Here is a 24784-nt window from a genome sequence, read left to right as displayed (position 1 = left end):
GTCAGCATGAACACGTAGGCTTCAGGTGTGGGTTTCTATGTTACAAGATGTGTATATTGCACCCTGTGTCCACCACCCAAAGTCAAATCTTTTCCAGTCACCATATCTTAGGACCCCATTGGTTATTAAGGTCTAGTATAGACCATTAGTCACCAAACATTCTTGGTCACTCACCCATCAATAAAAATATTTGCCTTCTCCCCCTCTCCCCCTTCCTTCAATGTACTTATCTAGTTTATCTTTAGGGTTGAAAAATTCAATTTGCGCCGGTACCCTCTCTCTTCCTCTCTGTGAACAATCAATAAAATAAGTTTAAAAAAAAAAATGACATACTGGTGAAAACAATGTCTACCATGGCCATACGTTACTTTCACTTTTTAGTTGTGAAATATTGGAATCATAAATCCCCAAGCACTGCTGGCAGCCATCTCAGCCCCATGAAAGAAGTCTGCCCTCAGATGCAGCTCACATAGTGGAAGCCGAACTGAGAGGAAGAGAAACCAGACCCTGACATCATCAAGCCTTATGTACAGTCTGAACCGTCTGCCTGGTCTTGTTAGGTGAAAAGAGGCATTCCCTCTGGTGTTTAAGTCAGTGTACGTTGGGTTTTCTGTCGATTTCAACAGAGACTCCTAATTCATCATACCAACCCTCTGTTCAGCCACCCTCAGTCACTTTTGGTTCTCTAAAATAATTTATTTTTATTTCAAAACTAGAAGCCTGATGCATGAAATTCGTGCAAGAGCAGGCCTTCCTTCCCCCAGCTGCTGGCACCAGCTTCCCTCTGGCACCCGGGACCCAAGCTTCCCTCACAGCCCCAGCTTTGTCCTGAAGGACGTCCAGTCTGATTAGCATATTACACTTTTATTATTGTAGATAAGCCCAAATAAATTGAACATAATCAACATAAAAAGCATGATCTGGGCCCTTGTTGTCACAACTGTCGAGCAAAATGACCATCGGCGACATCTAGGAAAGCTTTTTAAAAAACTGAGAACATGGCCAAAACCGGTTTGGCCCAATGGATAGAGTGTCGGACTGCGGACTGAAAGGTCCCAGGTTCGATTCCAGTCAAGGGCATGTACCTTGGTTGCGGGCACATCCCCAATAGGAGGTGTGCAAGAGGCAGCTGATGGATGTTTCTAACTCTCTATCCCTCTCTCTTCCTCTCTGTAAAAAATCAATAAAATATATTAATAAAAATAAATAAAAATAAAACTGAGAACATGGCAGCGGTGGGGGAGTACCATTCCTTAAGTGTTACGGTGTCGATATATCGGCCATTTTTAGGGTATCCACCTGGATCAATAGCCGTGGGCTGCTCTCTGAGGCCCACGCTTCTCCCAAAACTAGCCGCTGAGCAACCAGGTAGGACGCTATGAGGAGAAACCTGGGCACAGGGCAAAGATCCTCATGCGGGGCCTGCGACTTCTGTATGGAAAGCACGTGGGCCGAAAAGCTCCTGTGGAGTCCAAGTTGTGCTTCTGACTTCCTGATGTGGTCAGATGAATGGGGAAGTGTGTGTCGGCCCGGTGGGTGCCACACAGCTCCAACCAGGGTGGCTGAGTCAAGTAGAAAGCTACCGTCAGAAGGGGAAATGGAGAAGCATTTTCGGTCAGGGGAGACAGACTCTCACTCCCTTCGTATGACGATTCCCTCATTCTCCAGCCACACTGACACCCCTGGAGAAGCCCCCACGCAAAGGGACAGAACAACATTTAAACGTTGCCCAGGGGAGACCTTCTAGAAGCAGTGTGGAGAATGAAACACATGGTCTTCTCAGTCATGACCAATTCATCCTTTCTTTGGTCACTAGGTAAGTTCCTTCTTGTCTCCTTCAGCCCTCTTGCTGTTGACAAAAAACTGAGGTAGGTGTTTAGACTTTCGCAGCAACGATGGGTGAAGTAGATCTATTAAACATTTTTTTTTTTTTTTTAAATTGAAGAGTTGGCAACTTGGCAAGATGGGCCCACAGTTGGATGATCCCTTCAAAGGCAAGGCTAACCTGCTATAGGCTTTTCCCTGTCGCTCATCTCAGAAGAGCATTTGTATTATTAGCGCATTTGCTGTTTCAGATGGAAATTGAAGGGCTCGTGTCAGCAGCTGTATAAGTCTCCATGAAATATTAAAGAAAACCATGCGCCTCGTGGCTGGCGGATGCCGTTTTTGATCTTCACTGAACAAAAGAAGAACACAGGGAAAGGTCAGGACATAGCTATCACTTGTGTACACTGAAGGAGAGGGTGCAATTCTAGAGCAGTGGCAGAAAATAAAAAGTCAGCAAGTGACTCAGAAGGACGAGCCCTGAAATAGCTCAGCTTTGCATATGTGTGATAGATCTGCTAACTCGTGAAATAGAACAGTGAATCACTGGGGACTGGATGTAAAAGCTCCGGGAAAGTCCACCTACATGTGTAGAACCAGAAATGCCACGACCCTCAGCATCCTGGGGAATGGGAAAGAAGGTCAACTGCTGGTAAGTTCCCTGGCACCAGCCCCCTTTCTTGATTCTCTCCCCCCCCCCCCCACCTGCTCCCCCCTTCCCCCCCGCCTGTCTGGGGAGCACAGGTGTTCAGTGGTTAGCCCCAGGGGCCACGCCTCTGTGGAGGTGGGTTTCTCTGGTTCCTCTTTCTCACCTCAGGCCCCGCCCTTTTCCTCTGTGGCTTCCCCCTTCCCTTCCCAGCCTAGAGAGGCAGGTGTGCTTGCTTCCCCTGGTCTCTGCTCCCACCTCACACCGGCGCCTGTCCTCTCCCTGCCGACACCTCCCTGCAGACCAGGTCTGGTAAGCAGGCAGGGAGAGGACAGCACATGTGGGGGAGCCTCCAGGCTCAGGAAGTCTTACCAGCTCCTCAGCTCCTGGGCCCTGGCTGTGAGGCAGGGCGGCCGGTCAGTGAGGACAGCGGAATAGGGCAACTGAGACAGGTTGCAGCCACCTAGTCAATCCTGTCTGCCCTAAACCCGGGACCCTTCAAAGAGTAAAATGGTTTGCACTTCTCCTCCCCAGCCAGAGGGTGAACGGCTTAAACCTCCTATTCAGGGAGACAGGTACAGAAATCCAACGAGTGCCATTTGCCAACCACACCCAAGGACAGATGAAGCTAAAAGAATAAACCGCATTTTGGTCCATCAGCATAAAGCTGATGAATGTTCTACGGAGATCCTCTCCTAAGACCTCTGTCCAGCATTTAAAGCCCCTCCAACCAAATTGCTAGTGAGCCCTTTCCCTCCAGGGGCACACTCCTGCTCCCCCACCCCCCCAGGCACACACCTCCTAGACTCTAAAGGACCCCATGAGGCTTGCAGCCAGGGCAGCAATGGGCACTGGCAGGTCATCCCAGGCAACTGCCCTGAGCCTGCCCCCAGCGCTCCCTTCTCTCTGACTCCTCAGCCAGAGCAGCCCAGCCCGGGCTCAGCCCCCAGCCCTTCCCAGTGTCAGGTCCCCAGCTTTCACAGACGCCCTCCACACGTCACCTGGACTCCCGCTGTGAGCTTTCTCCTGCGTGAAGTCGAGAACCCACACACTACCGCTGGCTCCAGGCAGACCCCCTCAGGGCCGGGTCCCCTTTCCAGAAACAGCTAAAACCCCTGACTCCCGGAAACCCCTGGGCCTCTGCACACTCTGAGTTCTCTGTTCTAGATTGTGCCATGAGCACAGCGCTCACCTCTCCTGGCACTTGCTGGGCCACTTGTGCAGCCTTGGGCACATCCCTGAGCCCCTTTGAGCCTGTTTTCTCACCCCTCCGGCTGTCATGAGGTTTCAGGAAGATAGTCCCCTTAGCGCAGGGCGGGTACACGGTGAGCATTACCTTGAGGACTCTGGCCCAAATCTGGTAGCCACGACCCAGCACCTGAAGAGGGCCTGCCTGGCAGGGACTTGGCTCCATCCCTGCAGCCAACATCCATTCCGATCGCTCAGCACCTGTGCCTTCCTGGTCGCTGAACATTTTCATCTGACGCTGGCTGGACCATGCGTGCTGGAAGCAAAGGCAGAGACACGTGTGCCGCTGGGTCATCAAAGCATAGGAGAGGTGAGGCAAGAAGCAGAAGCAGAAGCATAGAGGAATGGGAGGGCGGCGGGGGGGGGGCAGGTGTCTTTTGTTTGCAACACGATAGGCAAACAGGATCTTACTGGCTTTCAGCAGAGCAGACAACTGTGAGGAAGATGGCTGTCTGAGTCTTCTGTGGTGCCATAACAATGCCGCAAACTGGGCTTAAAAGCAAAAGAAATTTATGTTCCCGCAATTCAGGTGACCAGAAGTCTGGGCCTCACCCCCTACCGCCACCCCTGAAGGCGTTGTCCGGGCCTCATTCCCTTTGTAAACTCCAGGAGGGAATACCTCCTTCCCTCTTCCAGCATCTGGTGGCCCGGGCGCTCATGGGCTCTGGCAGCATGGCTTCCGACCCCGCCTCCCTCTTCACAAGGCCTTGGCCCTGTGGGTTTCTGTGCCTCAAGTGCACCCCTGCCTTTCTCCTTCATGAACATTGGGTCCATTTTAAGTTCAAGATTATATCATCTTGAGATCTTTAATTACATCTGCAAAAAATAATAATAATTTTTTTTTTCCAAATAAGATCACATTCACAAGTTCTGGGCTGAAGGCTTGACCATATCTTTTGGGGGGAACCCACTAGTTTGTACGATCAGCCCAATACAATGATATGCAAAAGCAGCGGCTGATACGTCTTCATAGGTTTTCAGAAAGCTGATTCTACATCCAAGAGTATGATGGAGTAGCCTTGGTTTTCACCCAAAATGTTCCTCAGCGCCCTTCAGCTGCATTCTCCAGGGGGGAACCTGTCTTTTTCAGCTTCTGAAATCCGTTTGCATTCCTTGGATCATGGCCTCACCTTCCTCCCATCTCTACTTCTATCACCACGTCTTCCTTCTCTGACTTGGGCCCACCTGCTTCCCTCTTGTAAGGACTCCCATGATGAGAGTAGGCCCACACAGATAATCCAGAATAATCTTCCCATAGAAGGCCCTTAATTTAATCACACCTGCAAAGTCTGTTTTGCTGTGTACGGCAACATAATTTTGGGGGACTCTTACTCTGTTGACCACAGTTGGAAACTTAGGTTTTTATCCAAAGAGCAAGGAAGTGAAACCAGCAGAAGAATTACAAAGCAGAGGAAGAATCGTATAGGACAGCAGAGACACACGGGTTAGTCGTGGCCAGAGGATGTAAAAGTTAACCTAGAAGACCCTAGAAGAACTGATGGCATATCTGGTCACGTGTAGGGCAGCTAGTATAGAATATATTTTTTCATAGTCTGTGTTTGTTTGGTCTTTCTCAATTCATCCTTTGAGGTTTCTGCGAAGCCCCGAGCCCCAGGACACCTATGGTTATGGTTACAGGTGAAAACCTGGACAAAGTGGACAAAGGATGACTATTTTGGCCAAGATTCTATGCCCACAATGAGCAGGCCAGGGGGACTGTCATTTTATTTATTTATTTAAATATATTTTATTGATATTTTTACAGAGAGGGAGGGAGAGGATAGAGAGTTAGAAACATCGATGAGAGAGAAACATCCTATCAGCTGCCTCTTGCACAACCCCTATTGGGGACGCGCCCGAAACCAAGATACATACCCTTGACCGGAATCAAACCTGGGACCTTTCAGTCTGCAGGCTGGCGCTCTATCCACTGAGCCAAACCGGGTAGGGCAGAACTGTCATTTTATTTATTTTATTTTTAATATATCTTATTGATTTTACACAGAGAGGAATTGAGAGGGATAGTTAGAAACATCAATGAGAGAGAAACATCCACCAGCTACTTCTTGCACACCCCCCTCTGGGGATGTGCCCGCAACCAAGGTACGTGCCCTTGACCGGAATAGAACCTGGGACCTTTCAGTCCGCAGGCCGATGCTCTATCCACTGAGCCAAACTGGGTAGGGCGGGACTGTCATTTTAGCAGGTAGAGACCTACAGCACCTTACCAAAGCAGGGCCCAGAAGGGACAGGTCCTAGAACCAATTCAAGAATAAGGAAATGGCTAATTGGTAATAGGAAGAAATGTCAGAAAACTACCAGAAAGCTAAGAATGTAGACTATGCTGATTTCTGGAAAGGCACTATTCCCTACACTAAGTAGAAAGAAGGCACAAAATTGTTCATCCTGGTGACATGTTCTGTCAGGCACGGTAAAGTAAGTTTTCTCTAAAGTTTGTGAAGTTTATTCAAACATGCTTGTGCTTCTGCCAACAGCTCCGTCTCTCACCTTGCACAGAGTTGCTCAAAACTGTCCACAATGCCCTCCAGCGGCTGCCTTTGGGTTGCCTCTCCTTCCCCTGTCTTCACTGGGTCTCTAATCCAACTGCATCTGGCTTCAGCTCTCTTTACCTATCTCACGGCCATCTTGTTTCATTGACCTGTTAGGACAGACTTCCCGAGTTCACTGGTTCCCCTTTCAGGGTGGTGGGTAAAAACCCGGGGCTCCCCGCCAGGCCACTCAGGGTCAGACAAGCCAGGCCCCGCCCCACAGGCTTCACCTCCAAGGAGGGGAGCAGAGAGATCCGAGGATCATTCCCTTCCGGAAACACATTGCCTGGAGAAGTTACAGGTTCTTTCCCAACCCGCAGGAAAACGGGATTCAGTCAGAACGTTTTCACAGCAACACATTTTTTTTTAAAAGTCATCTACTTAGGGGGCAGTATGAGAACTATTTACATTTTCATTGTGTGAAGGAGAAATTTGAATGTTATGGCCAATTTGAGTTTTAGAACCATACTATATCAAATGGAACCAAGGGGTGAGAGACATGATCTCAGTTCATTGTGAAAGCAGGAGGAAGAACTTTCCAGCAATTCAGTGGAATGAACTGCCTTTTCCACGGTGAGGGCCCTGTCCCTGGTGGTGTTGGGGACAAGGGGGGGACAGTCACACTCAGGGATGCTATGAAAAAGATCATTGCATTGGGTGGGAAATGCAACCAAATGACCTATTAAGTTCCTCCCAGATCTAACATTCTACTATTCGGTTTGTGGAAATTCCTTAGCCCAAACCGCATTCGACAGCCCTAGTTAAGAGAAAACCAGACAAGGACTACACTGTGTATCATGTGAATCCCTCGGGATCGGAACTTTGGGTACGGCCGGATGTTATCGTTAAGATGCAAAGAAAAAGGACGAAGTCACCAGACACCAGATAGGCGTGTTTAAATAAGACTTCTTGGCCCTGCTAAGAACACAATGTTTTGCATGAAAAACAGGAAAGCAATTACTGTAAATAAAATCATCCTGAAAATAAGCGTGTTACGATTGTTATTATTTTGGATTACAGCAACCCTTTATTTTGCTCTTATGACCCCTATCAGTCCATACTGAAGCCTTCTCAGTTTCTCTCCCTCTTCTTCCCCCTCCTAAAAGTCCTCTCAGTGTTTTTTACCCCTGTCCTCCCTGCAGGTCTTCTTCATTGGTGAACACTCTGCTACCATCTCCCTTCATCCTTGCGGGCAGGGTCTTGGGCGAAAATAAGCATATTTAAACACTTAATTTCAATTTGGCTTAAGCATATTTACCTGATTCAGAATTAGGTCGCTTAAATGACTAGGTAAATAGAAAGAGTTCCAAGATCCCAGCTTTACACAAGGTATGGAGCATTAAGCTGGAAGGCAGCCAACATTGATTCTGTTCCTGCTTTTTATGGTGACCTTGGGACAAGGGGGTGGGGTGGAGGGGAAGAAGAAAAAGAACTTGATTTTGCTGAGCTTTGGCTTATCCCAGTACAAGAATTAAAAAACAAAACAAAACAAAACAAAAAAAACAATAGTCACACCCACATCACAGAGTTTGTGAAAGTTAAACAGGAAACGTCTATAAAAATAGAAAACAATGTATTCATTATGAACATAATAGGTATTTTTAGTCAGAATCTTTTCATACAAAGGTTTTGGGGCATAAGTTATACTGAAAGCTGCGTTATTGAGCCAATTATTTCCCAACATCCTCTGAATTAATATAACTTTTAAAGACATCCCATTAAAAACGAGCTAGTGCTAGCACACAGGATAAGTTGGTTTAACATATACAGAAACAAAAACACCATAGCAAGTAAAACTGAAAAATCAGTCACAGAGGACTCAGGAAGTCAGAGGCAATTTTACATGGAGTAGTCCTCTAGACCAAACATTTCAGCCAATCAGATCATTGCTTTTCACTATCAATCATGTTTTCCTTTCCAGTAAGAGGCAAATGTCCAACCACGGCTCCATCACAGGCTTTGAGGAGCAAAACTTGCTTTCAAGTTTAATCACTTGCTCTGTCCTTTTATTTGCATTTGTTCTATTTATTTTTTTTGTATGCAGACCGCATGCTGAAGGGGAGGCCATTTTTAAACCCAATCCTTACGGATATCCTCATCCCAGGTACGTTGTGTGATTGCTTCTATACTCCTGACACAGGCTGAGGAGAGGCAGGAACTGGTTAGAGGCAAGAAGGGCCTGGACTGCCCGAGAAGTAAGCCTTCCGAGTCTGGTCCGTTAAAATCAGGTTCTAGAGCACATGGATCCATCCATGTTCAAGTCACTCCAAAGCCTCGGGTATGATTTAGGGGCCATCGTCCGCTGCCCAGACCATCACAGAAGAGCCCCAGCACTGTCCAGCTGAAGGAAAGGGGCTTGGGAAAGCATATTTGTGATGTTCTCCTAAACAAGCCTGGAGCCGTGAAAGGAGACCAAAGAAAGCAGCCATGATCACTTGCAGATGCTTTATTATAGGACACGCTTTGGAGATGAGACGGTAGATGTGGGGTGGTTAGGCATAAGTAGAACTCAACTCCCAGGGTGTGTGTGTGTGTGTGTGTGTGTGTGTGTGTGTGCGCGCGCGCGCATGCGCGTGTGTGCCTCCTACAAGCCCCAGTGGGAAGGCTTGGGTTCTGTAACCTGGCTCCCACCCAACTTTCCTGACACTTCCCACATACCATCTCCTCCGGGAAACCTTTCTCCTCCAAAAGGGTGCTATGCCCCTCCTGCATATGCCACCCAGTGACCAGCACGTAATGTCTATTTCTTTTGCCTAGTTCCCTCCCGCCTAATTTGTAGTTGGAATTTATGTAGTAACCATACTTTTAAAAACCTAATTTGTACCTAAAATTAATGTACTGAATTTTTCTGAAATTAGTTATGCCCTTGAACTCTTCAACTTGGCAATTTATGTTACCATCTCAAGAATGGTAAAGATACATGGGTTGTGGGCTTTGGCGTTAAGGTAATGTGGGTTTGGCATCCAGCTCTGGTTCTGATGGCTGTGTGACTTGGAACTGAACATCTCTTGAGGCAGTTTTTATCATTTCGAAAATAAAGGCCTACTTCTCTGTGAAGATTATAACGTAAGAGTGCAGAGCACACCACCTGTCCAAACTCATGCTCGGTGTTAGCTGCTGTGGAAGTTCTCAAGAGTAATTTAATTTCATCAAAAGGAGAGATTTAACCAAAAGGAGGTAAAAAATAATGTCAGTTGTTTGGGAACGACCCAAAACATATTTTATAATAATATGCAACTTGACCTACATTGAGATTAACCTGCAATTTGTAGTTAACATTTGTAATTTATTACACTCCACATAATCAGTATCAAAACACATCTTAGATGGTTTGAAAATGTATCTGACCCCTTTAAAATGCTCAATAAAAAATCCCGAGATGTGAAAAATGAAAAAGAATGTTGGCACCATCTAAGGGAGTATCTTTTATGCCAGGAAATTAATAGAAGAATAATTGTCTCTGAATAAGATCCCATCTTAATCTCTAGGAGACTGGAAACTTCAGTTCATTCAAATCCCTAAGCATCAAATTTAAAAAGGCTTAGAAAGTACTTTGAAATTTACTTACTAGTAAACTGGCTTCTGAGCCAGAGAAAAAATCCAGTGATCCAACAGAGTTTAAACCCTTCTTTTTCAGGTCCTCAGATAAGAACCAAGAGGCGTAGCAGCCGATTGCTGTCACATTGAACCTAGGAAGACCCACATACAATGCCAACAAAGACTATCTCTAACCAACTCTTCAACCCTGGATCACTCAGAATCCCAAGAGGAAATGTGTCCCATTTCCTTGTACTTGCCTTTTTCAGATAAGCTAAAAAGCTCTATAAGCCACAGATTTAAACACAAGGATATTCTTTCAGCATCAGGATCAACTTAGAGTCTACTTAGCACAATCACATTGCACATTCATTCCATTATACATTTATTAACCTCTACTTGCTCTAAATCAGAAGCCATTCTAGGTGCTGGGGGTCCCAAGATGAACAAAACAATGTATTCTTACCCATAAGCAGCTCTCAGTTTAAGTTTTATTTGCCAAAAAAAAAAGTATTTTTAAAAAATATGTATTTTTATTGATTTCAGAGAAGGGAGAGGAAGAGAGATAGAAACATCAATAATGAGAATCATTGATTGGCTGCCTCCTGCATGCCCCACACGGGGGATCGAGCCCACAAGCTGGGCATGTGACCTCCTGGTTCACAGTCTGATGCTTAACCACTGAGCCATGCTCGCCGGGCCAAAAAACAAGCCATCATTAGTAGGCACTGCTCCATGGCTGAAACCGAAGGCTTAAGAGAGATGGGATATGGGACAGAACACGGGAGGTGTGAACCGAGAGGAGACAAGACCACTGAAGAAAGGGAAAGGGAGCTGTGGCATAATCCTGGTCCTGGGAGTCAGGGACTCGCTCAGAGTCAGATCTGCCGTTAGCAGCAATACAAACCATTTTGTTTTGCAACTAGTGTGTATTTTATATTTTAAATACCAAAAAATTCTTTCTTTCACAGTGCTTTAAAGATCAAATGAGAGCACTGATGAAAGTATGTAGCCCAGAGCTTGTCAGTGGGAAGATCAACTATTGATAGTATACACGTTTTTAAAAGTGCAGTATTCCCTAATGAATGTTCAATATAATTGTGCTAATACACTTCACATTAATACACTTTATGAATACAACTTTGTTCGTGACCACAATACAGAATAAGAGAAGGGAAGCAGTGGGGTTAGCAAAAAAGTAAAAACTTTCAAATCAGCCAGACATAAAGTTGAAATAGGGTTCTAGCTCTTGACAGCCAACTGTCTTACCTTACAGAAGTTACTTTATCATAATCATGGATAAAATTGCACAGGGCTGTAAGGATGAACTCTATAAAAAGAAGTGTAATGTGCAAATTGACCGATGGCCAAACAGCAGAACGACCATCTGGACGTCCTTTTAGACAAAGCTGGGGCTGCAAAGGCCTACTCTTGCACGAATTCCACGCACAGGGCCTCCAGCATTAGGGATAAAACCCTCAACACAGTGACTGACACTCCTCACGTATTAACTGCACTCTCTGGGACCCCAAACAACTCATTCACACCTGTGCTGGCACTGAGCTCTGGCTCTCCAAATGCAGAGCCAGCACTAGCAGTGGCCCAGCTGAGGGAGGGAGGAGACATTCTCTCTGCCCCCTGGTGGTGCAGCATGGCTCCCCGGACAGGGATGGGACAGTAGACACCGTCTGGGCTGGTGGAGACAAAGGCAGTGTCTGAGGCAGAATCTCAATAATGTTTTGTTCCCCAAGCCCCGCAGTAATTTCTCATCAATTCTGTAAGCTATTCATACCCATCCAATAAATTCATTTTTGCCTCAAGTAAACAGTCAGTACCTGCTGCTTATAAACAAGAACCCTAACTAGTATACTTCTGTAAAACTAATAAAAATAAATTACTATCAGTGCCATGAGGTTATTTTTAGTATCTTCTCCTCCATGACTGAATATACAAAGACAACGGAAGTAATGTATTCTTCTGCTGTAAAGATGGGTGGAATATATCAAAATTCACTTTTTGGATTTTCTTTAAATAGTCCTCCAGAGCAACCTGAAAAAAGAGAAAAATGGTCACTAGATCATAGGATGATTAAGTCTTTAAAAATAAACTAAAGAAACATTATCAGTATTAAGGCTATTTTAGTTTCCCTGAGGTGATCTTTAATATACTAAGAATTTAAATGAGAGTTTTAAAAGGGAGAGATAAAAATAAAGACATCTTCTAAGAAGTTTCCATTAGACCTAGGATAGAAGATCTACAAGAATAAAAATGAATCTTTAAATATATTTTCGGGGAAAAGGTAGAATATATGTTTGGTATTATAGAAAATGCATGAGTTTTCAATTTTTAAAGATCTCAAATTTTGAACTTTGGTTGTGACCTATGAAATGAAGTAAACCATGCCTAAGGATTCTTAGAATAATGTATGAAATGACCTAATTCAGAGCCTGACCTGCAATAGTTGCTAAAAAAATTAGAAGCTGTTTTAATTTCTTTATATATTTTTCAATAATGATTCCCTAATCTGGCTACAATCAGAAGCATCTGGGGAACTTATTAATTTAAAATCACAGTTTCTCTTAGGAATCCCCCCTCCTCAATCCAAGTCTCATTTAGAAAGAAGACCCCAGGAATCTATGTTTTCAAAGCTTTTCCAGGTTATTCTGAGGTGGCAGCTCAGTACTGGTCCAGAGGCCAATGCTACAATATGGTCCCAGAGGAGAAAACATTACTAGAATAATAAGTAATACTTATATAGCTACAAGTAACCTAACAATCCTACAAGATAGCGTCCTATGTGATTCCCATTTACCCACGAGTATACTGAGGAATGTGGTGGTCAGGGACCTTAAACCCCCATGGCTAGTAAAAGGCAAAGCAGATTCAAACTGCTGCTAAATACAGGCATGGCCACTGCCTAAGGTGGAAGGCAACTAAGAAACCCATCACGCGGAAGAGAAACAAAAATAAGGCCTCCAAACTAAAGACATGCATTTGAGCCTCGTTAATTTACCATTTGAACAGAAAAAGGTCTCACACACCTGCTTCGTTCATTAGGCAGCCTTCCCTGTTAATGTACTTACCGTCTGAAGAAAGGCAGGAAATGCCTTCACAGGAACACTTTTGTGGAGCGACCTAGCCTAAGAAGGGAGACAAAAGGAAATATTTCTGGAAATAAACACTCTCCCTCAGAAAGTGAACACTAGCCGTTTAACCGCACAGCGAGGGCCTCTCTCAAAAGCGAGAAAATAGCTCTCACTCCTGCAGATTACAGTTACTTTCTTAAGCCTAAAGCACTCGGGGGAAAGTACTATATTAAAAATTCCATTCTTCCTTACAAGTTGACTTTGGCATTTTCCGGTTGCCTTACAATATCCTGTACCTTTGACCCTCTAGCGCTGTGGTTAGGGGTAAATGAAGACAGACTGGTGTTAACAAGTCCCAGCACCTCCAAGCTCAGATGGTCATATCTCCTGTTCAGAGGAATGTAAGATCCTCTAGTCTAGCTGATCGTCTGCCTCCATGTTCCCCAACCTTTCATTCATTCCGCACAGCCAGCCAATTTAATGTTCCTAAGAAGCTGTTTTATTTTTATTTTCTTTAACATGAGGCCCTGATAGATCAAGTCTCAACTATGCATCTTGGGATTCAGAGACCTCCGCACCTTGACTCACCTCATCTGACTCACCTCCCTACTTCTCTGGACTAGGAGTCCCTGAGGTTCTCGGGCTGATGCCCACCGGCTCTCACCAAGCCCACCCGTTCCCAAGCCTTTGTGTGATACCATCTCTGCTTCCTGATTCACATCTTCACCCCTGCCCCGTTTTACCCGTCTACTAAAATTGCTCTCTTCCAAACCATCCACGATTTGCTATTTGCCTACCTCTTTCCTCTTCATCTCCCTGTAGCATGCACATTTCCCTACTCCCCCTTCTTAGAATTTGTTCCTCCCTTGGTTTCTAACACACCGATTCTGTTTTCCTACCTCTTTGATCATTCTTTTCTTCTTCCTAATAAATGGCCCTTTCTCCCTCCACCTGAGGAATGGAGGTGGCTCACAAGGTTCTGCCCTCGGTCCTCTTATCCAGATGTACATTCTCCTTGGGCAATGACATCCAAACTCAGAGCTTTAACCAGTTCCTCCATGTGGATGGCTCCCAAATCGAGTCTCTCTCCAGTTCTCATCTCCTTTCAAAGTCACAATCCTGCATTCTTTATCAGCCCATCTCCCTAAATGCCTTCTCATCCCCTTCCATTCAATGATGTCCAGCAGCTAGTCTGTCTACTGATCTGAGTGTACCACTGCTTTTAAACTACAGTCTTTGAATGGCCCCTTCACCATCTCTACCTGAACTCTGTGCAGCCTTCAACTTCCTTCATCCTGATCCTATCACAATCCAATCAGTTATCAAGTCTAGCTGATTCTACCTCTGATGTGTGTGTGTGTGTACATACATAACATCCACCTTCTCTAAATCAGACACTCTCAAATGTGGCAAAAGGAGATTATTCACTAGTGATTATTAGAGAAGTAGGATGAGATTACATCCTGCTACTCCAATAATAAGCCAAACTACAGCATGAACAGTGTCAGAGATGGGAGGGTCACTTATTCAAAAAAGGTTAATTGTGAGGGAAAATCAGCAACAGGAGGGCCCACAGGATGCCGATAATTTTAGAAGGCAGCAGCAACAAACCAGAAGAGAAGAGAAAGAAGGTATCGGAGAGGCCAACTGAAAACCAGCTGGGACTGCTGAGGATGCAAGGTCCTGGGAAGGGAGGAGAGGCATCCGCCTTGCAAGGCAGAAAGACACACTGCCCGAGAGACAGAAATGGTGAGTGGTGGTCAGAGTGGAACCTCCCTGAGGAAGCCCAGCAAAGGGGCACACGTTTGCTGAAAGGGAGAAAGCGGTGTTCTTTAAAAGTGGGGAGAGTTTACACTAGTCCCTGAGAGAAATCCCCTGGGATTCCAATGGAAGTTGGAATACAGTCTGCCAAGTAGGGAACAGTATGACCATGCTCTGGGAGTAGCCACACCTAGAAAGGATAGTTTCCTAAATGATTTGGGGGTGGGAGGTGGGGAGAAAGGCTACTTACATGCTTCAAGTGCAGGTGTGCCTGGCTGGCAATGTCATATACCACATCTCTCACATTTTTTCCTTGGCTCTTCCGTAGAAGATCCTCCTGTGAAACACCGTGCTATGTAGAAAAATACTGTATTAGCAATTAAAAAGCATACTTAAAACTAACCTAGCTCAAGAAAACAGGTAAGAGAACAGTAAGTACAATATAATGTCTATTTAAAAAGAAATATGGTTGTTTACATATATGTGTATGTGTGGCTGTGTATATATACTCAGCCCCCCCCCCCTCCTTCCTGGAAGAATATGCAACAGGATGGTAAATAAGAATGGTTGCAGTAGAACCAAAACACACAAGCAATAGTCCTAGCTGGTTTGGCTTAATGGATAGAGCTTTAGCCTGTGGACTGAAGAGTCCTGGGTTTGATTTCAGTCAAGAGCACGTCCAAGTTGCAGGCTTGATTGCCAGTAGGGGATGTGCATGAGATAGCCAATCAATGATTCCCATCATTGATGTTTCTCTCTCCTTCTCCCTCTCCCTTCCTCTCTGAAATCAATAAAACATATTTTTAAAAAATACACAAGCAAGAAAACAAACATACAATATAAGACATTTTAAAAGCACAGACAATAATGAATCTCATACAGAAAATAAAAGTTCTCATAAACAATATTCTTGTCTTAAGGATTTTTTCCTCCTCTTAAATAAAGAACAGGCTGGCCCTGGCCAGGTAGCTCAGAGCCTCTTCCCAATATGCCAAGGTTGCAGGTTTGATCCCCGGTCAGGGCACATACAAGAATCAACCAATGAGTGCTTAAGGAAGTGAAACAACAAACCAATGTTTCTCTCTCTCTCTCCTCTCCTCAATTAAAAAATAAAACAAAGGCTAAGCTACAGAAGGAATAATTACTGTAATTGCTTGGAAGGGAGTAAGCATCCACAGGAGGCTACACAAGGGAGGTTCTCCGGATTTTCTTACTACAGCTCCACCAGAGAACTAAAATGCCTGACAGACAAAAATTCTCACTCAATAACCAAGGAGCCAAAAAGACATGTACATTCATTTCAAAGCAGTGACTTGAATAGACTAAGCAAAGAGCCAAGAAATCACATCCTCCCCATATTCCTGAGGAAAATTATTCGAGCGTACAAACAACGGCCTTACCAGCATGCAGATGTCCATGGGGAGGAACACCCTCCTTCTGCTGCTGTGATAGGGCGTCGCTCTCAAGCAGGTGACAATGCCTTGTGCCTTTCCGATGTGACTGGCAGCATGATCTGCATGAAGATCCCTTATACCTATGATTGTGAAAAGTAATCAATAGGGCTGCTTTTCAAATGCATACGTCCACAAAAATAGCAAAGAGAAATCACCTACACAGATAAAACTAATTGTTTATCCTAATGCTTTCAACATCTGAAAAAACAGGCACAAAAACAAGCTAACTGCTAAACAGGTTTCTGAACTTGAACTTTTAAACCAGTTTTCCTCAGACGGCGTCACACTAAGAGCACATTTGGAATTGTAATCAGCTATCATGGAAAAACATCACAAGTCTTTCCTTTCTTCTCAATGTCCATACGACCTCACTTTAAGTGTACTCTGCTCTTTGCTCCCTCCGTTCTGTTCACTGTGCTGACAAACATGTCACCGAATGTGCAGACAGACCAGGCCTGGGAAACGCAATATGCATAGGATGAAATAACATTTATTCCTCTAGGGTGCCATAAAAATATATATTATTACCTTCTTCAAATGGCTGTTATTGTCCTTGTGCCAAGCAATTTCCTCATTACAATCAGACCTTCCCAGCTTAGAGGCTTAAAAAACCATCAGCCCTGGCCTATTTGGCTCAGAGGTTGGAATGTCGGCCTGTGACCAAAAGATCTCGGGTTCGATTCCTGGTCAGGGAATGTGCGGGAGGCAACCAATCGATGTGCCTCTTTTACATCATTTTTTTCTCTCTCTCTCTCTCTGTCTCTCCCCTTCCATTCCACTCTCTCTCTCTCAAAAAAAAAAAAAAAAAATCAATGGAAAAAATATTTTCAGGTGAGAATATAAAATAAAATAATAAAATAAACATCAGCAATTACCAGATTATTAATTATGATATTCCCATGAGATAGCTAAAGTACTTTTTAAAAATATACTTTTGTTCATTATAGAGAGGAAGAGAGATAGAAGCATTAATGATGAGAGAGAATCACCTGCCTCCTGCACACCCCCCATTGGGGACTGAGCCCGCAACCTGGGGATGTGCCCCTGACCGAATCAAACCTGCAGGCTAACGCTCTCTCCACTGAGCCAAACCGGCCATGGTTAAAGTATTTTTATTAGAGCCTAAGTACTGTGATTAATCTGTACTCCAAAGACAGACAGACATTCCCCTTCTTGCTCAAAATAAATAAATAAATTTTATTTATATGTGTGTGTGTGTATATATATATGTATATGGCTTTTCCTTTACAAATGATGAAAAAAAAAAAAACACCCATTGTTAAAGATTGTAAAATTATGAAAGCATGAAGCCTGAAGCGTATTTTATTCGGAAAAAGAGAAGTATGAAATAAAAAAAACACACACAACTTACCCAATATTTCTAGTGTTAAATAAAGAAGAGAACTCTGTGTGTTTTCGGCATAATTTTCCAGTTCCTGGATATTACGATATGCTTTGTCATCCAAATTTTTTTCCTATAATCAAACAAAAGGCAAATCAAGTTTGCTGAATTATCAAAATTTATAAAGACACGATTTTTTGCCCCCAAAAACTGAATAATAAAAATATTAAGTAGATACTCTTTAACACAAAGTAAAATAAGCTTAAAATAAAATTAAGATATGAAAGTTCTACACATACAATCTTACAAATCATCCCTCAAAATAAATACCACAGGATTAATCTCAATGTACGAATCACCATCGTCATAGGTTGGTTTAATTTTTAATTCCTTTGAAAGCCCAAGTTATCATGAAAAACTGAATTTACTGAGCTCTTTCTTCAGCACTAGACATTATCTTTTTAATCGTAGCATCCCCACAAAGATAACAAAATAATACTTTTCTCATTTTGCAGATGAAGAAACTGAGTCACAGACACATTAATATTCCTAAGGTCACATCCTATGTAATAAAACCCTAATATGCAAATTGATTGGACAGTAGAATGACTGGTCACTATGATGCACAATGACCAGCAGGGGGCAGATACTCAACACAGGCGCTGCCCCCTGTGCCGCTCAGCCAGAAGCCGGGCTTGCTATTTCTTAGTGCTGCTGAGGAGGCAGGAGAGGCCCGATGTGGACCAGGTGCCAGAGGGACCCAATGCCAGCAGCTGGCCTACTCTTGCACAAATTTCGTGCACCGGGCCTCTAGTGCTCAATGAAGTAACAGGATTGATGAACTGAACACAATTCTATTCACAATGTAAGTCCTCGTAAAGGCTAGTCACTTTTATAATAATACATTAACAAAGAGTCATTTTCAAGGTAATACATCCTTCTTCTTTTTAATCAGAAAATATTGACACCAGCAATGATTCCAGGGGAAAAGAAATTATGTTCAAATCTTTTATATTAAAAAAAAAAAAAATGACATAACTTGTATACCATAAAATTTATCTTTTAAAAATATATTATGTCAGTGGTTTTTAGTATATTCAACAAGTTATGCGATTACTACCACTACCTAATTCCGGAATGTTTTCCTTTTTTTCTTTTTGTAACTCACTTGAGGGTTTTTTTCCACTGGTTTTTACAGAGTGGAAGGGAGGGGAAGAGACAGAGAGAGACATATCGACTGGCTGTCTCCTGCACAGGCCCCGACGAGGGCTGGGGTTTGAGCCTGCAACCAAGGTACGTGCTCTTGACTTGAATTGAACTTGGGACGCTTCAGTGTGTGGGCCGAGGTTCTATCCACTGAGCCACACCAGCTACGGTGAATCCCGGAATGTTTCCATCGCCAAAAAGAAATCCATATCCGTGAAGCAGTCACTTCCCATTTCCCTTCCCCTGCATCTCCTGACAGGCCATAAGTCTACCTTCTGTTTCCATGGATTTGTCTGTTCTGGACATTTTATAAAAACACAATGACACAATATGTGGCTTTTTGTATCTGGCTTCTTTCAATTAGCAGGTTACCAAGGTTCATGGATGTCTAAGCTTCTATCAGTACTTCATTATTTTAACTGAAGAAATTATAAACAATATTCCATGGTACGGATATATAACATTTTGTTTGTTCATTCATTGATAGACTATGAGCTGTTCCCATTTTTGGACTATGCTGCTATAAACATTGTGTACAAATTTTGTGTGGACATGTATTCTCATTTCCCTTGGTATATAACCGAGGAGTAAAATGCTAGGATTATAGTAAATTCTGTTTAATTTTTGAAAAACTGTTTTTCCAAAGCAGCTGTACCATTTTACATTCCATGAGGAATGTATGAAGGATCTCAATTTCTCCACATTCTCACCAGTATCTTTTTTATAATTTACATATATCCCAGTGAGTGTGAGGCAGTATCTCATTGTGTTTTTTACTTACATCTCCCTAATGAAAACATACTGAACATCTTTTCAGGTGCTTATTGGTCATTGGTATATCTCCTTAAAGAGTATTTATTATAATAAGATCCTTTGCCTATTTTTAAACTGGATTATCTTTTTAGTGTTAGGTCTAAGAATTCTTTACATATTCTAGATACTACTCTCTTATCAAATATATAACTGGCAAATACTTTTTCCCATTTTATGAACGGTCTTTTAACTTCCTTAAATTTTTTAATTTTGACAAAGTCCAATTGTATATTTAATTTATTGTGCTTTTATCATATCTAAGAAATCACTGCCCATTCTAAAGTCACATAAACTTATGCCTGTGCTTTCTCCTATGAGTTTTACAATTGTAAGTCTTACATTTAGGTTTTTGATCCATTTTGAGTAAGTTTTTGTATACGGTGTGAGGTAGGAATCCAAATTCATTCTTTTGTATGTGGCTATCTAGTTGTTCCAACATCATTTGTTGAAACAAATTCTTTCCCCATTGAATTATCTTCACACTTTTGTCAAAAATCAATTGACTATAAATATATGGGTTTATTGTTGGACTCTCAATTCTATTCTATTGATCTATATGTCTATGCTATATCAATACCACACAGTTTGATTCCTCTAACTTTGTAGTTAAGTTTCAAAATCAAGAAATATGAGTCCTGAAACTTTGTTCCTTTTTTTCAAGATTGTTTTGGTGATCCTGGGCCCCTTGCATTTGCATAAGAATTTTAGGATCAGCTTGTCAGTTTCTGTAAAAAAGCTAGCTGGAATTTTTATAGGCAATGCACTGAATCTATGAGGGGAGATTGAGCCCAGTCCTTTACTTTTAAATATCTCTCCCTACAAATGCCAAGTAGTATTATTCCATTAAACAGGAAAGCTATCTCTGTCTTAAGTTCTCCAATTTTCTTAATGTCATAAAACCAGGACATATGAAAAAATGATTTTCTTAGTGCTAATTAACTCTACAGGTCAAATGAGCAATTTTTCTTAATGTTGAAGCCACCATGTCATTTTGGCTTATATTATTATTAATATTACTATAGCTTATGGTTATTCATAGATTATATCCACATAAAGTTAAGTAAACTTGCACTGAAATGGCAACAGTGCATTATAAACATCAGGCCAATGAGGACACTGAGCCAACAATATATCAGGAAGATCACACAGGCTAACCCAGGTCAGGGGTCGGCAAACCGCGGCTCTCGAGCCGCATGCAGCTCCTGAGCTGCAGTTTGCCGCTCTGTTGACTAATGAGTTTGCCGATCACTGGCTCAGGTCATTGAGCAATTTGTGGGAACTAGAATAGAACTCGGTTCTAAGAACTTAGCATAGGATTCCATCTACTAGAACCATCAAACTTTCCTTATTCCCTGTATTCTTTGGACAGAGACCTAAATACTGGGTGTAGATAAAGGTATGTGTATGACTACTCAAATTTTGATGAAAATTAAAGATTAAAAAGAAAGAAAAATTTAAGACTAGAGCAATTTCAACTTACTCTTTCATCAATGATTCTCATAAGCCATCTTTTAGTCAGATTATGTCTTTTGACAGCCTAAAAAAAAAGAAGAGTATTATGAATTTTTAGAAAGCACTAGAAATGACTTCTGCAGACCTGTATAAAAATAAACAAACCAAATGCAAAACTTGGTAAGGGAACATTTGTAATAACTCACCACAAAAGAAAAAAGAGAAAGAAAGAAAGAACAAAAAAAACCAGCTGTATTAAAGAAATACCAGGAAAAAAGAAAATGTCCCTAGAAAATATTTCCAAGTAAAGATAATATGTCTAAAACTTTTCCACTAATCTCTTTTTTATTATGCTATTAGTAATTTAATGATTGCACTTCCAAAGAAAAACAAAAATTAAATACCCAAGCTACTGTTATATGATGTACCCTGATGTCTATGCTTACTTATTACATGCAAACTTCTTTCCATAGGATGAAGATTCTAATTAATAAAAATAACCACTTATCCAAAAGGAGAAGAGTAACTCAAACTCCAGAGGAAATATCTGCAAGACACAGTGCTACTTTAGCAAGTAAAGACACTCTAGTAGAAAAGAGCACACCTGGGCCCACATCTGTCTCTAAAAGCATTTCTCCCAAGAAACAGGGGTCCAGAGAAATGAGCAATTTCCAGAGTTGGGCAAAGGAGAGTTAATATGATCCCTAGAGAATCTTATTGTTCCAGAAAATAGAAAACACTCAAAAAAGTATGGGAGGCAGTTAAAAGAACCTCCTACTATCCAAATCTGGGACTATTTAAACACCAAAATAATTAAGTTTAGTAATGAACTATAGACTACTGAAAAAAAAAAAGGATTTCATGAGTTTATAATAATAATTAATAGACAAATAAATATAGGAGAGCCCTGGCTGGTTTGGCGCAATGAATAGAGCGTCGACCTGCGGACTGAGAGGTCCCAAGTTCGATTCCGGTCAAGGGCATGTACCTCAGTTGCAGGCACATCCCCAGTGGGGGGTGTGCAGGAGGCAGCTGGTCGATGTTTCTCTCTCATTGATGTTTCTAACTCTCTATCCCTCTCCCTCCATCTCTAGAAAATATCAATAAAAGATATCGGGTCTAGTAATAATTAATGTCGTTTTTAAACATTCGTTTAAAATCTTGCTTGGTGTTGACTTGTATTGACATAACCTTTAAACACGTGGTATCTACAGAACGTGTGAAGTGCAATTAACAAGTTTTGCTTGAAAAAGTTTGTGTTTGGTTTGGTTTTTGTTGCAAAACTAGGGCTAAGAAGATGGCGGATGAAGAGCATATTCGGCACTGCATGCTTTACGAGTTCCAATTAGGAAGAAAAGCAAGTGAGGCTGCAAAAAACATCTGTAGTGCTCTTGGTCAAGATGCAGTTAGCGCCAGAAAATGCCAGCATTGGTTTGAGAAATTTCGCGAGGGAAATTTTTCGTTAGATGACAAGAGTGGTCGAGGCCGTGTGTCCAATTTTGATCAAGAAGCTCTTCAAGCTCTTTTGGTGCAAGATCCTCAAATTAACCAACAAGAGCTTGCGACAACTTTAAATTGTTCACAAAAAACAATTTCCCATCAATTGCGTGCACTTGGCAAAGTCCAAAAGTTTGGAAAATGGGTTCCTCATGAGTTGACCGACAACAACCGTAATCAAAGAGTCACAATTTGCAGTTCGCTCCTCTCTCGTCAAAACCGTTTGCCGTTTTTAGAGCAAATTGTTACCAGAGATGAACAATGGGTGCTGTATGTTAATTTGAAAAGGTGGCCTCAATGGTTGGACAAAAATGAGGCTCCGCAGCCCACGCCAAAACCTGACTTGCATGCGAAAAAAGTGATGTTGTGTGTTTGGTGGAATTTTAAAGGAATTCTTCATTATGAACTTTTACCATCTAACCAAACCATTACAAGTGCAGTGTATAGTGCCCAATTGGAAAGGTTAGCCCAAGCTTTAAGAGAAAAAGAACCCGCGCTGATTAATCGGAAGGGCGTAATTCTTCACCACGATAACGCACGACCGCATACTGCAAGAATCACTGCTGAAAAACTGCGCCAGTTGGAATGGGAAGTTCTCCCTCAACCTGCATATTCTCCTGATATTGCCCCTTCCGATTACCATTTGTTTCGTTCTTTGCAAAACTTTCTTCTTGGAAAAAAATTTAATAATGAAGAATGCCTCAAAAATGCATTGACCGAATTTTTTGCATCAAAATCACAAGAATTTTACAACAGAGGGATTAAAATGCTTCCTGAGCGTTGGGCACAAGTAGTAGAAAACAACGGCAACTATATTGTTGATTAAATTTTGTTGTATTGTTTAAATAAATTCGATTTAAAAAAGTATTAGAAAACGACATTAATTATTACTAGACCTAATATTTTAAAAAATAAAATAAAATATAGGAGAGTGGGATATCTTGGTTACTGCCAAGTGGTAAACGTACCCAGAGTATTAGAATTAGAAAATGAGCATTTTGCAATCATAATAGCTAAGACTGAATTAGACAAGAACCATCAATGAATGCTACGGTTCAGGGGAAATTAATGAGAAATAGGATATTTGCATTGTCTTATTGCTACCAGGAGAATTATAATTATACAGTGAGCAAACCAGGCAACATCTTGACTGGATGATGAAAAGTAACAATGTCCATAAGGTACAGATGTACAAAATATGCCTCCAGTCCTAACTGGTTTGGCTCAGTGGATAGAGCATCAGTCTGCAGACTGAAAGGTCCCAGGTTCAATTCCGGTCAAGGGCATGTACCTTGATAGCGGGCATATCACCAGTAGGGGGTGTGCAGGAGGCAGCTGATTGATGTTTCTCTCTCATTGATGTTTCTAACTATCTATCTCCCTTCATCTCTGTAAAAATCAATAAAATATTTTAAAAAATATATGCCTCCAGATATGAGTTGTATCAAAGTTAAATTTACTAAAGTCATAACTGTTTTGGTTATGTAATAGAATGTCCCTATTCTTAGGAAATACTCACTAAAGTATTTAAGGATAAAGGGCCACAATGTATATAACTTACACTAAAAAATAATTCAGAAAAAAAATAGAGAACAAGTTCATACACCCACGTGAGTGAACAGTACAAATGATTAACAAATGGGATAAAATGTTTTAAAATGTTAACAGGTAAATCTGGGTAAAGGGTATAGAGATGTTCTTATACTGGAAACTTTTCTGAAAGTTTGATACATTTTAAAAACATTGTTTTCCTGCCAAATCAACACTAACTATGATATATTTTCACTATAGTAATAGTAGTAACACATAAAGTCTTTGGAATATCCCATATTTCAACTAAGACTCTAAGATGTCATTGACAACAAAATGTCAAGGCCAGCCAGCATGCTCTTCAGTACGCACAGGGTGAAAGTATGGAGCAGAGCTCACAGGAACCTAAAAGAAGCTAACAGGCTGCACACAGTCGGCTCCCAAGTTCCCTCAGCACTGCTCCTGTTACACAGTAGGACTCCCACTAGCCTCAGTCCACAGCCCAGGAACCAGCGGGGGTTCCTCGGTCTTTACAGAGTCCTGCTCTTGTTTGATTTGGCACATGTATGAGTGGGGCAGGGCATGTCTGATCTTTGTAGCCATGCCATCAAACACCATTCCTGGGACACAAAAGTACTAAATGTTTAACCACTGAGAAGTCTTACTCCTATTTTCTCAAGGATGAGGTTATAATGGCTGCACTTCCTTGACCACAAAATATAGTTCTTCTAGCTCATTCTGAGGGAAATCCGAGATCAAGGTAAAAAACAACTTATCTGTAGAAAGTTGAAAAGCAGCTGAATAAAGCATTAAGACTTTGAAAACAGAAGTCGAACAGA

The 24784-nt window shown here is 42.1% G+C and overlaps 1 protein-coding gene across 6 annotated transcripts in view; it reads right to left on the bottom strand.

The window, feature by feature from the left end:
- Positions 1-7224: 7224 nt before the first annotated feature.
- The window catches only part of NDUFAF6 (NADH:ubiquinone oxidoreductase complex assembly factor 6), a 48803-nt gene continuing 31243 nt past the window's right edge, over positions 7225-24784 (bottom strand). For 5 of the 6 annotated variants that reach the window (XM_045581319.1, XM_045581320.1, XM_036436551.2 and 2 more), the window contains 6 exons: positions 20947-21003; positions 17478-17580; positions 16052-16185; positions 14902-15003; positions 12888-12944; positions 7225-11853 (listed from right to left, as the gene is read on the bottom strand). In XM_045581319.1, coding sequence (XP_045437275.1) covers positions 11725-11853; positions 12888-12944; positions 14902-15003; positions 16052-16185; positions 17478-17580; positions 20947-21003 — 582 coding nt within the window. In that variant the 3' untranslated portion in view covers positions 7225-11724. Of the gene's footprint in view, positions 11854-12887; positions 12945-13142; positions 13278-14901; positions 15004-16051; positions 16186-17477; positions 17581-20946; positions 21004-24784 lie in introns of all 6 variants that reach the window. The other variant, XR_004987691.2, reaches the window with a different exon arrangement.

Source organism: Pipistrellus kuhlii, unplaced genomic scaffold (assembly GCF_014108245.1).
Source record: "Pipistrellus kuhlii isolate mPipKuh1 unplaced genomic scaffold, mPipKuh1.p scaffold_m20_p_14, whole genome shotgun sequence".
Lineage (NCBI taxonomy): Eukaryota > Metazoa > Chordata > Mammalia > Chiroptera > Vespertilionidae > Pipistrellus > Pipistrellus kuhlii.
Note: the sequence above shows the minus strand (reverse complement) of the source record. Positions and strands in the feature narration are given on the sequence as shown.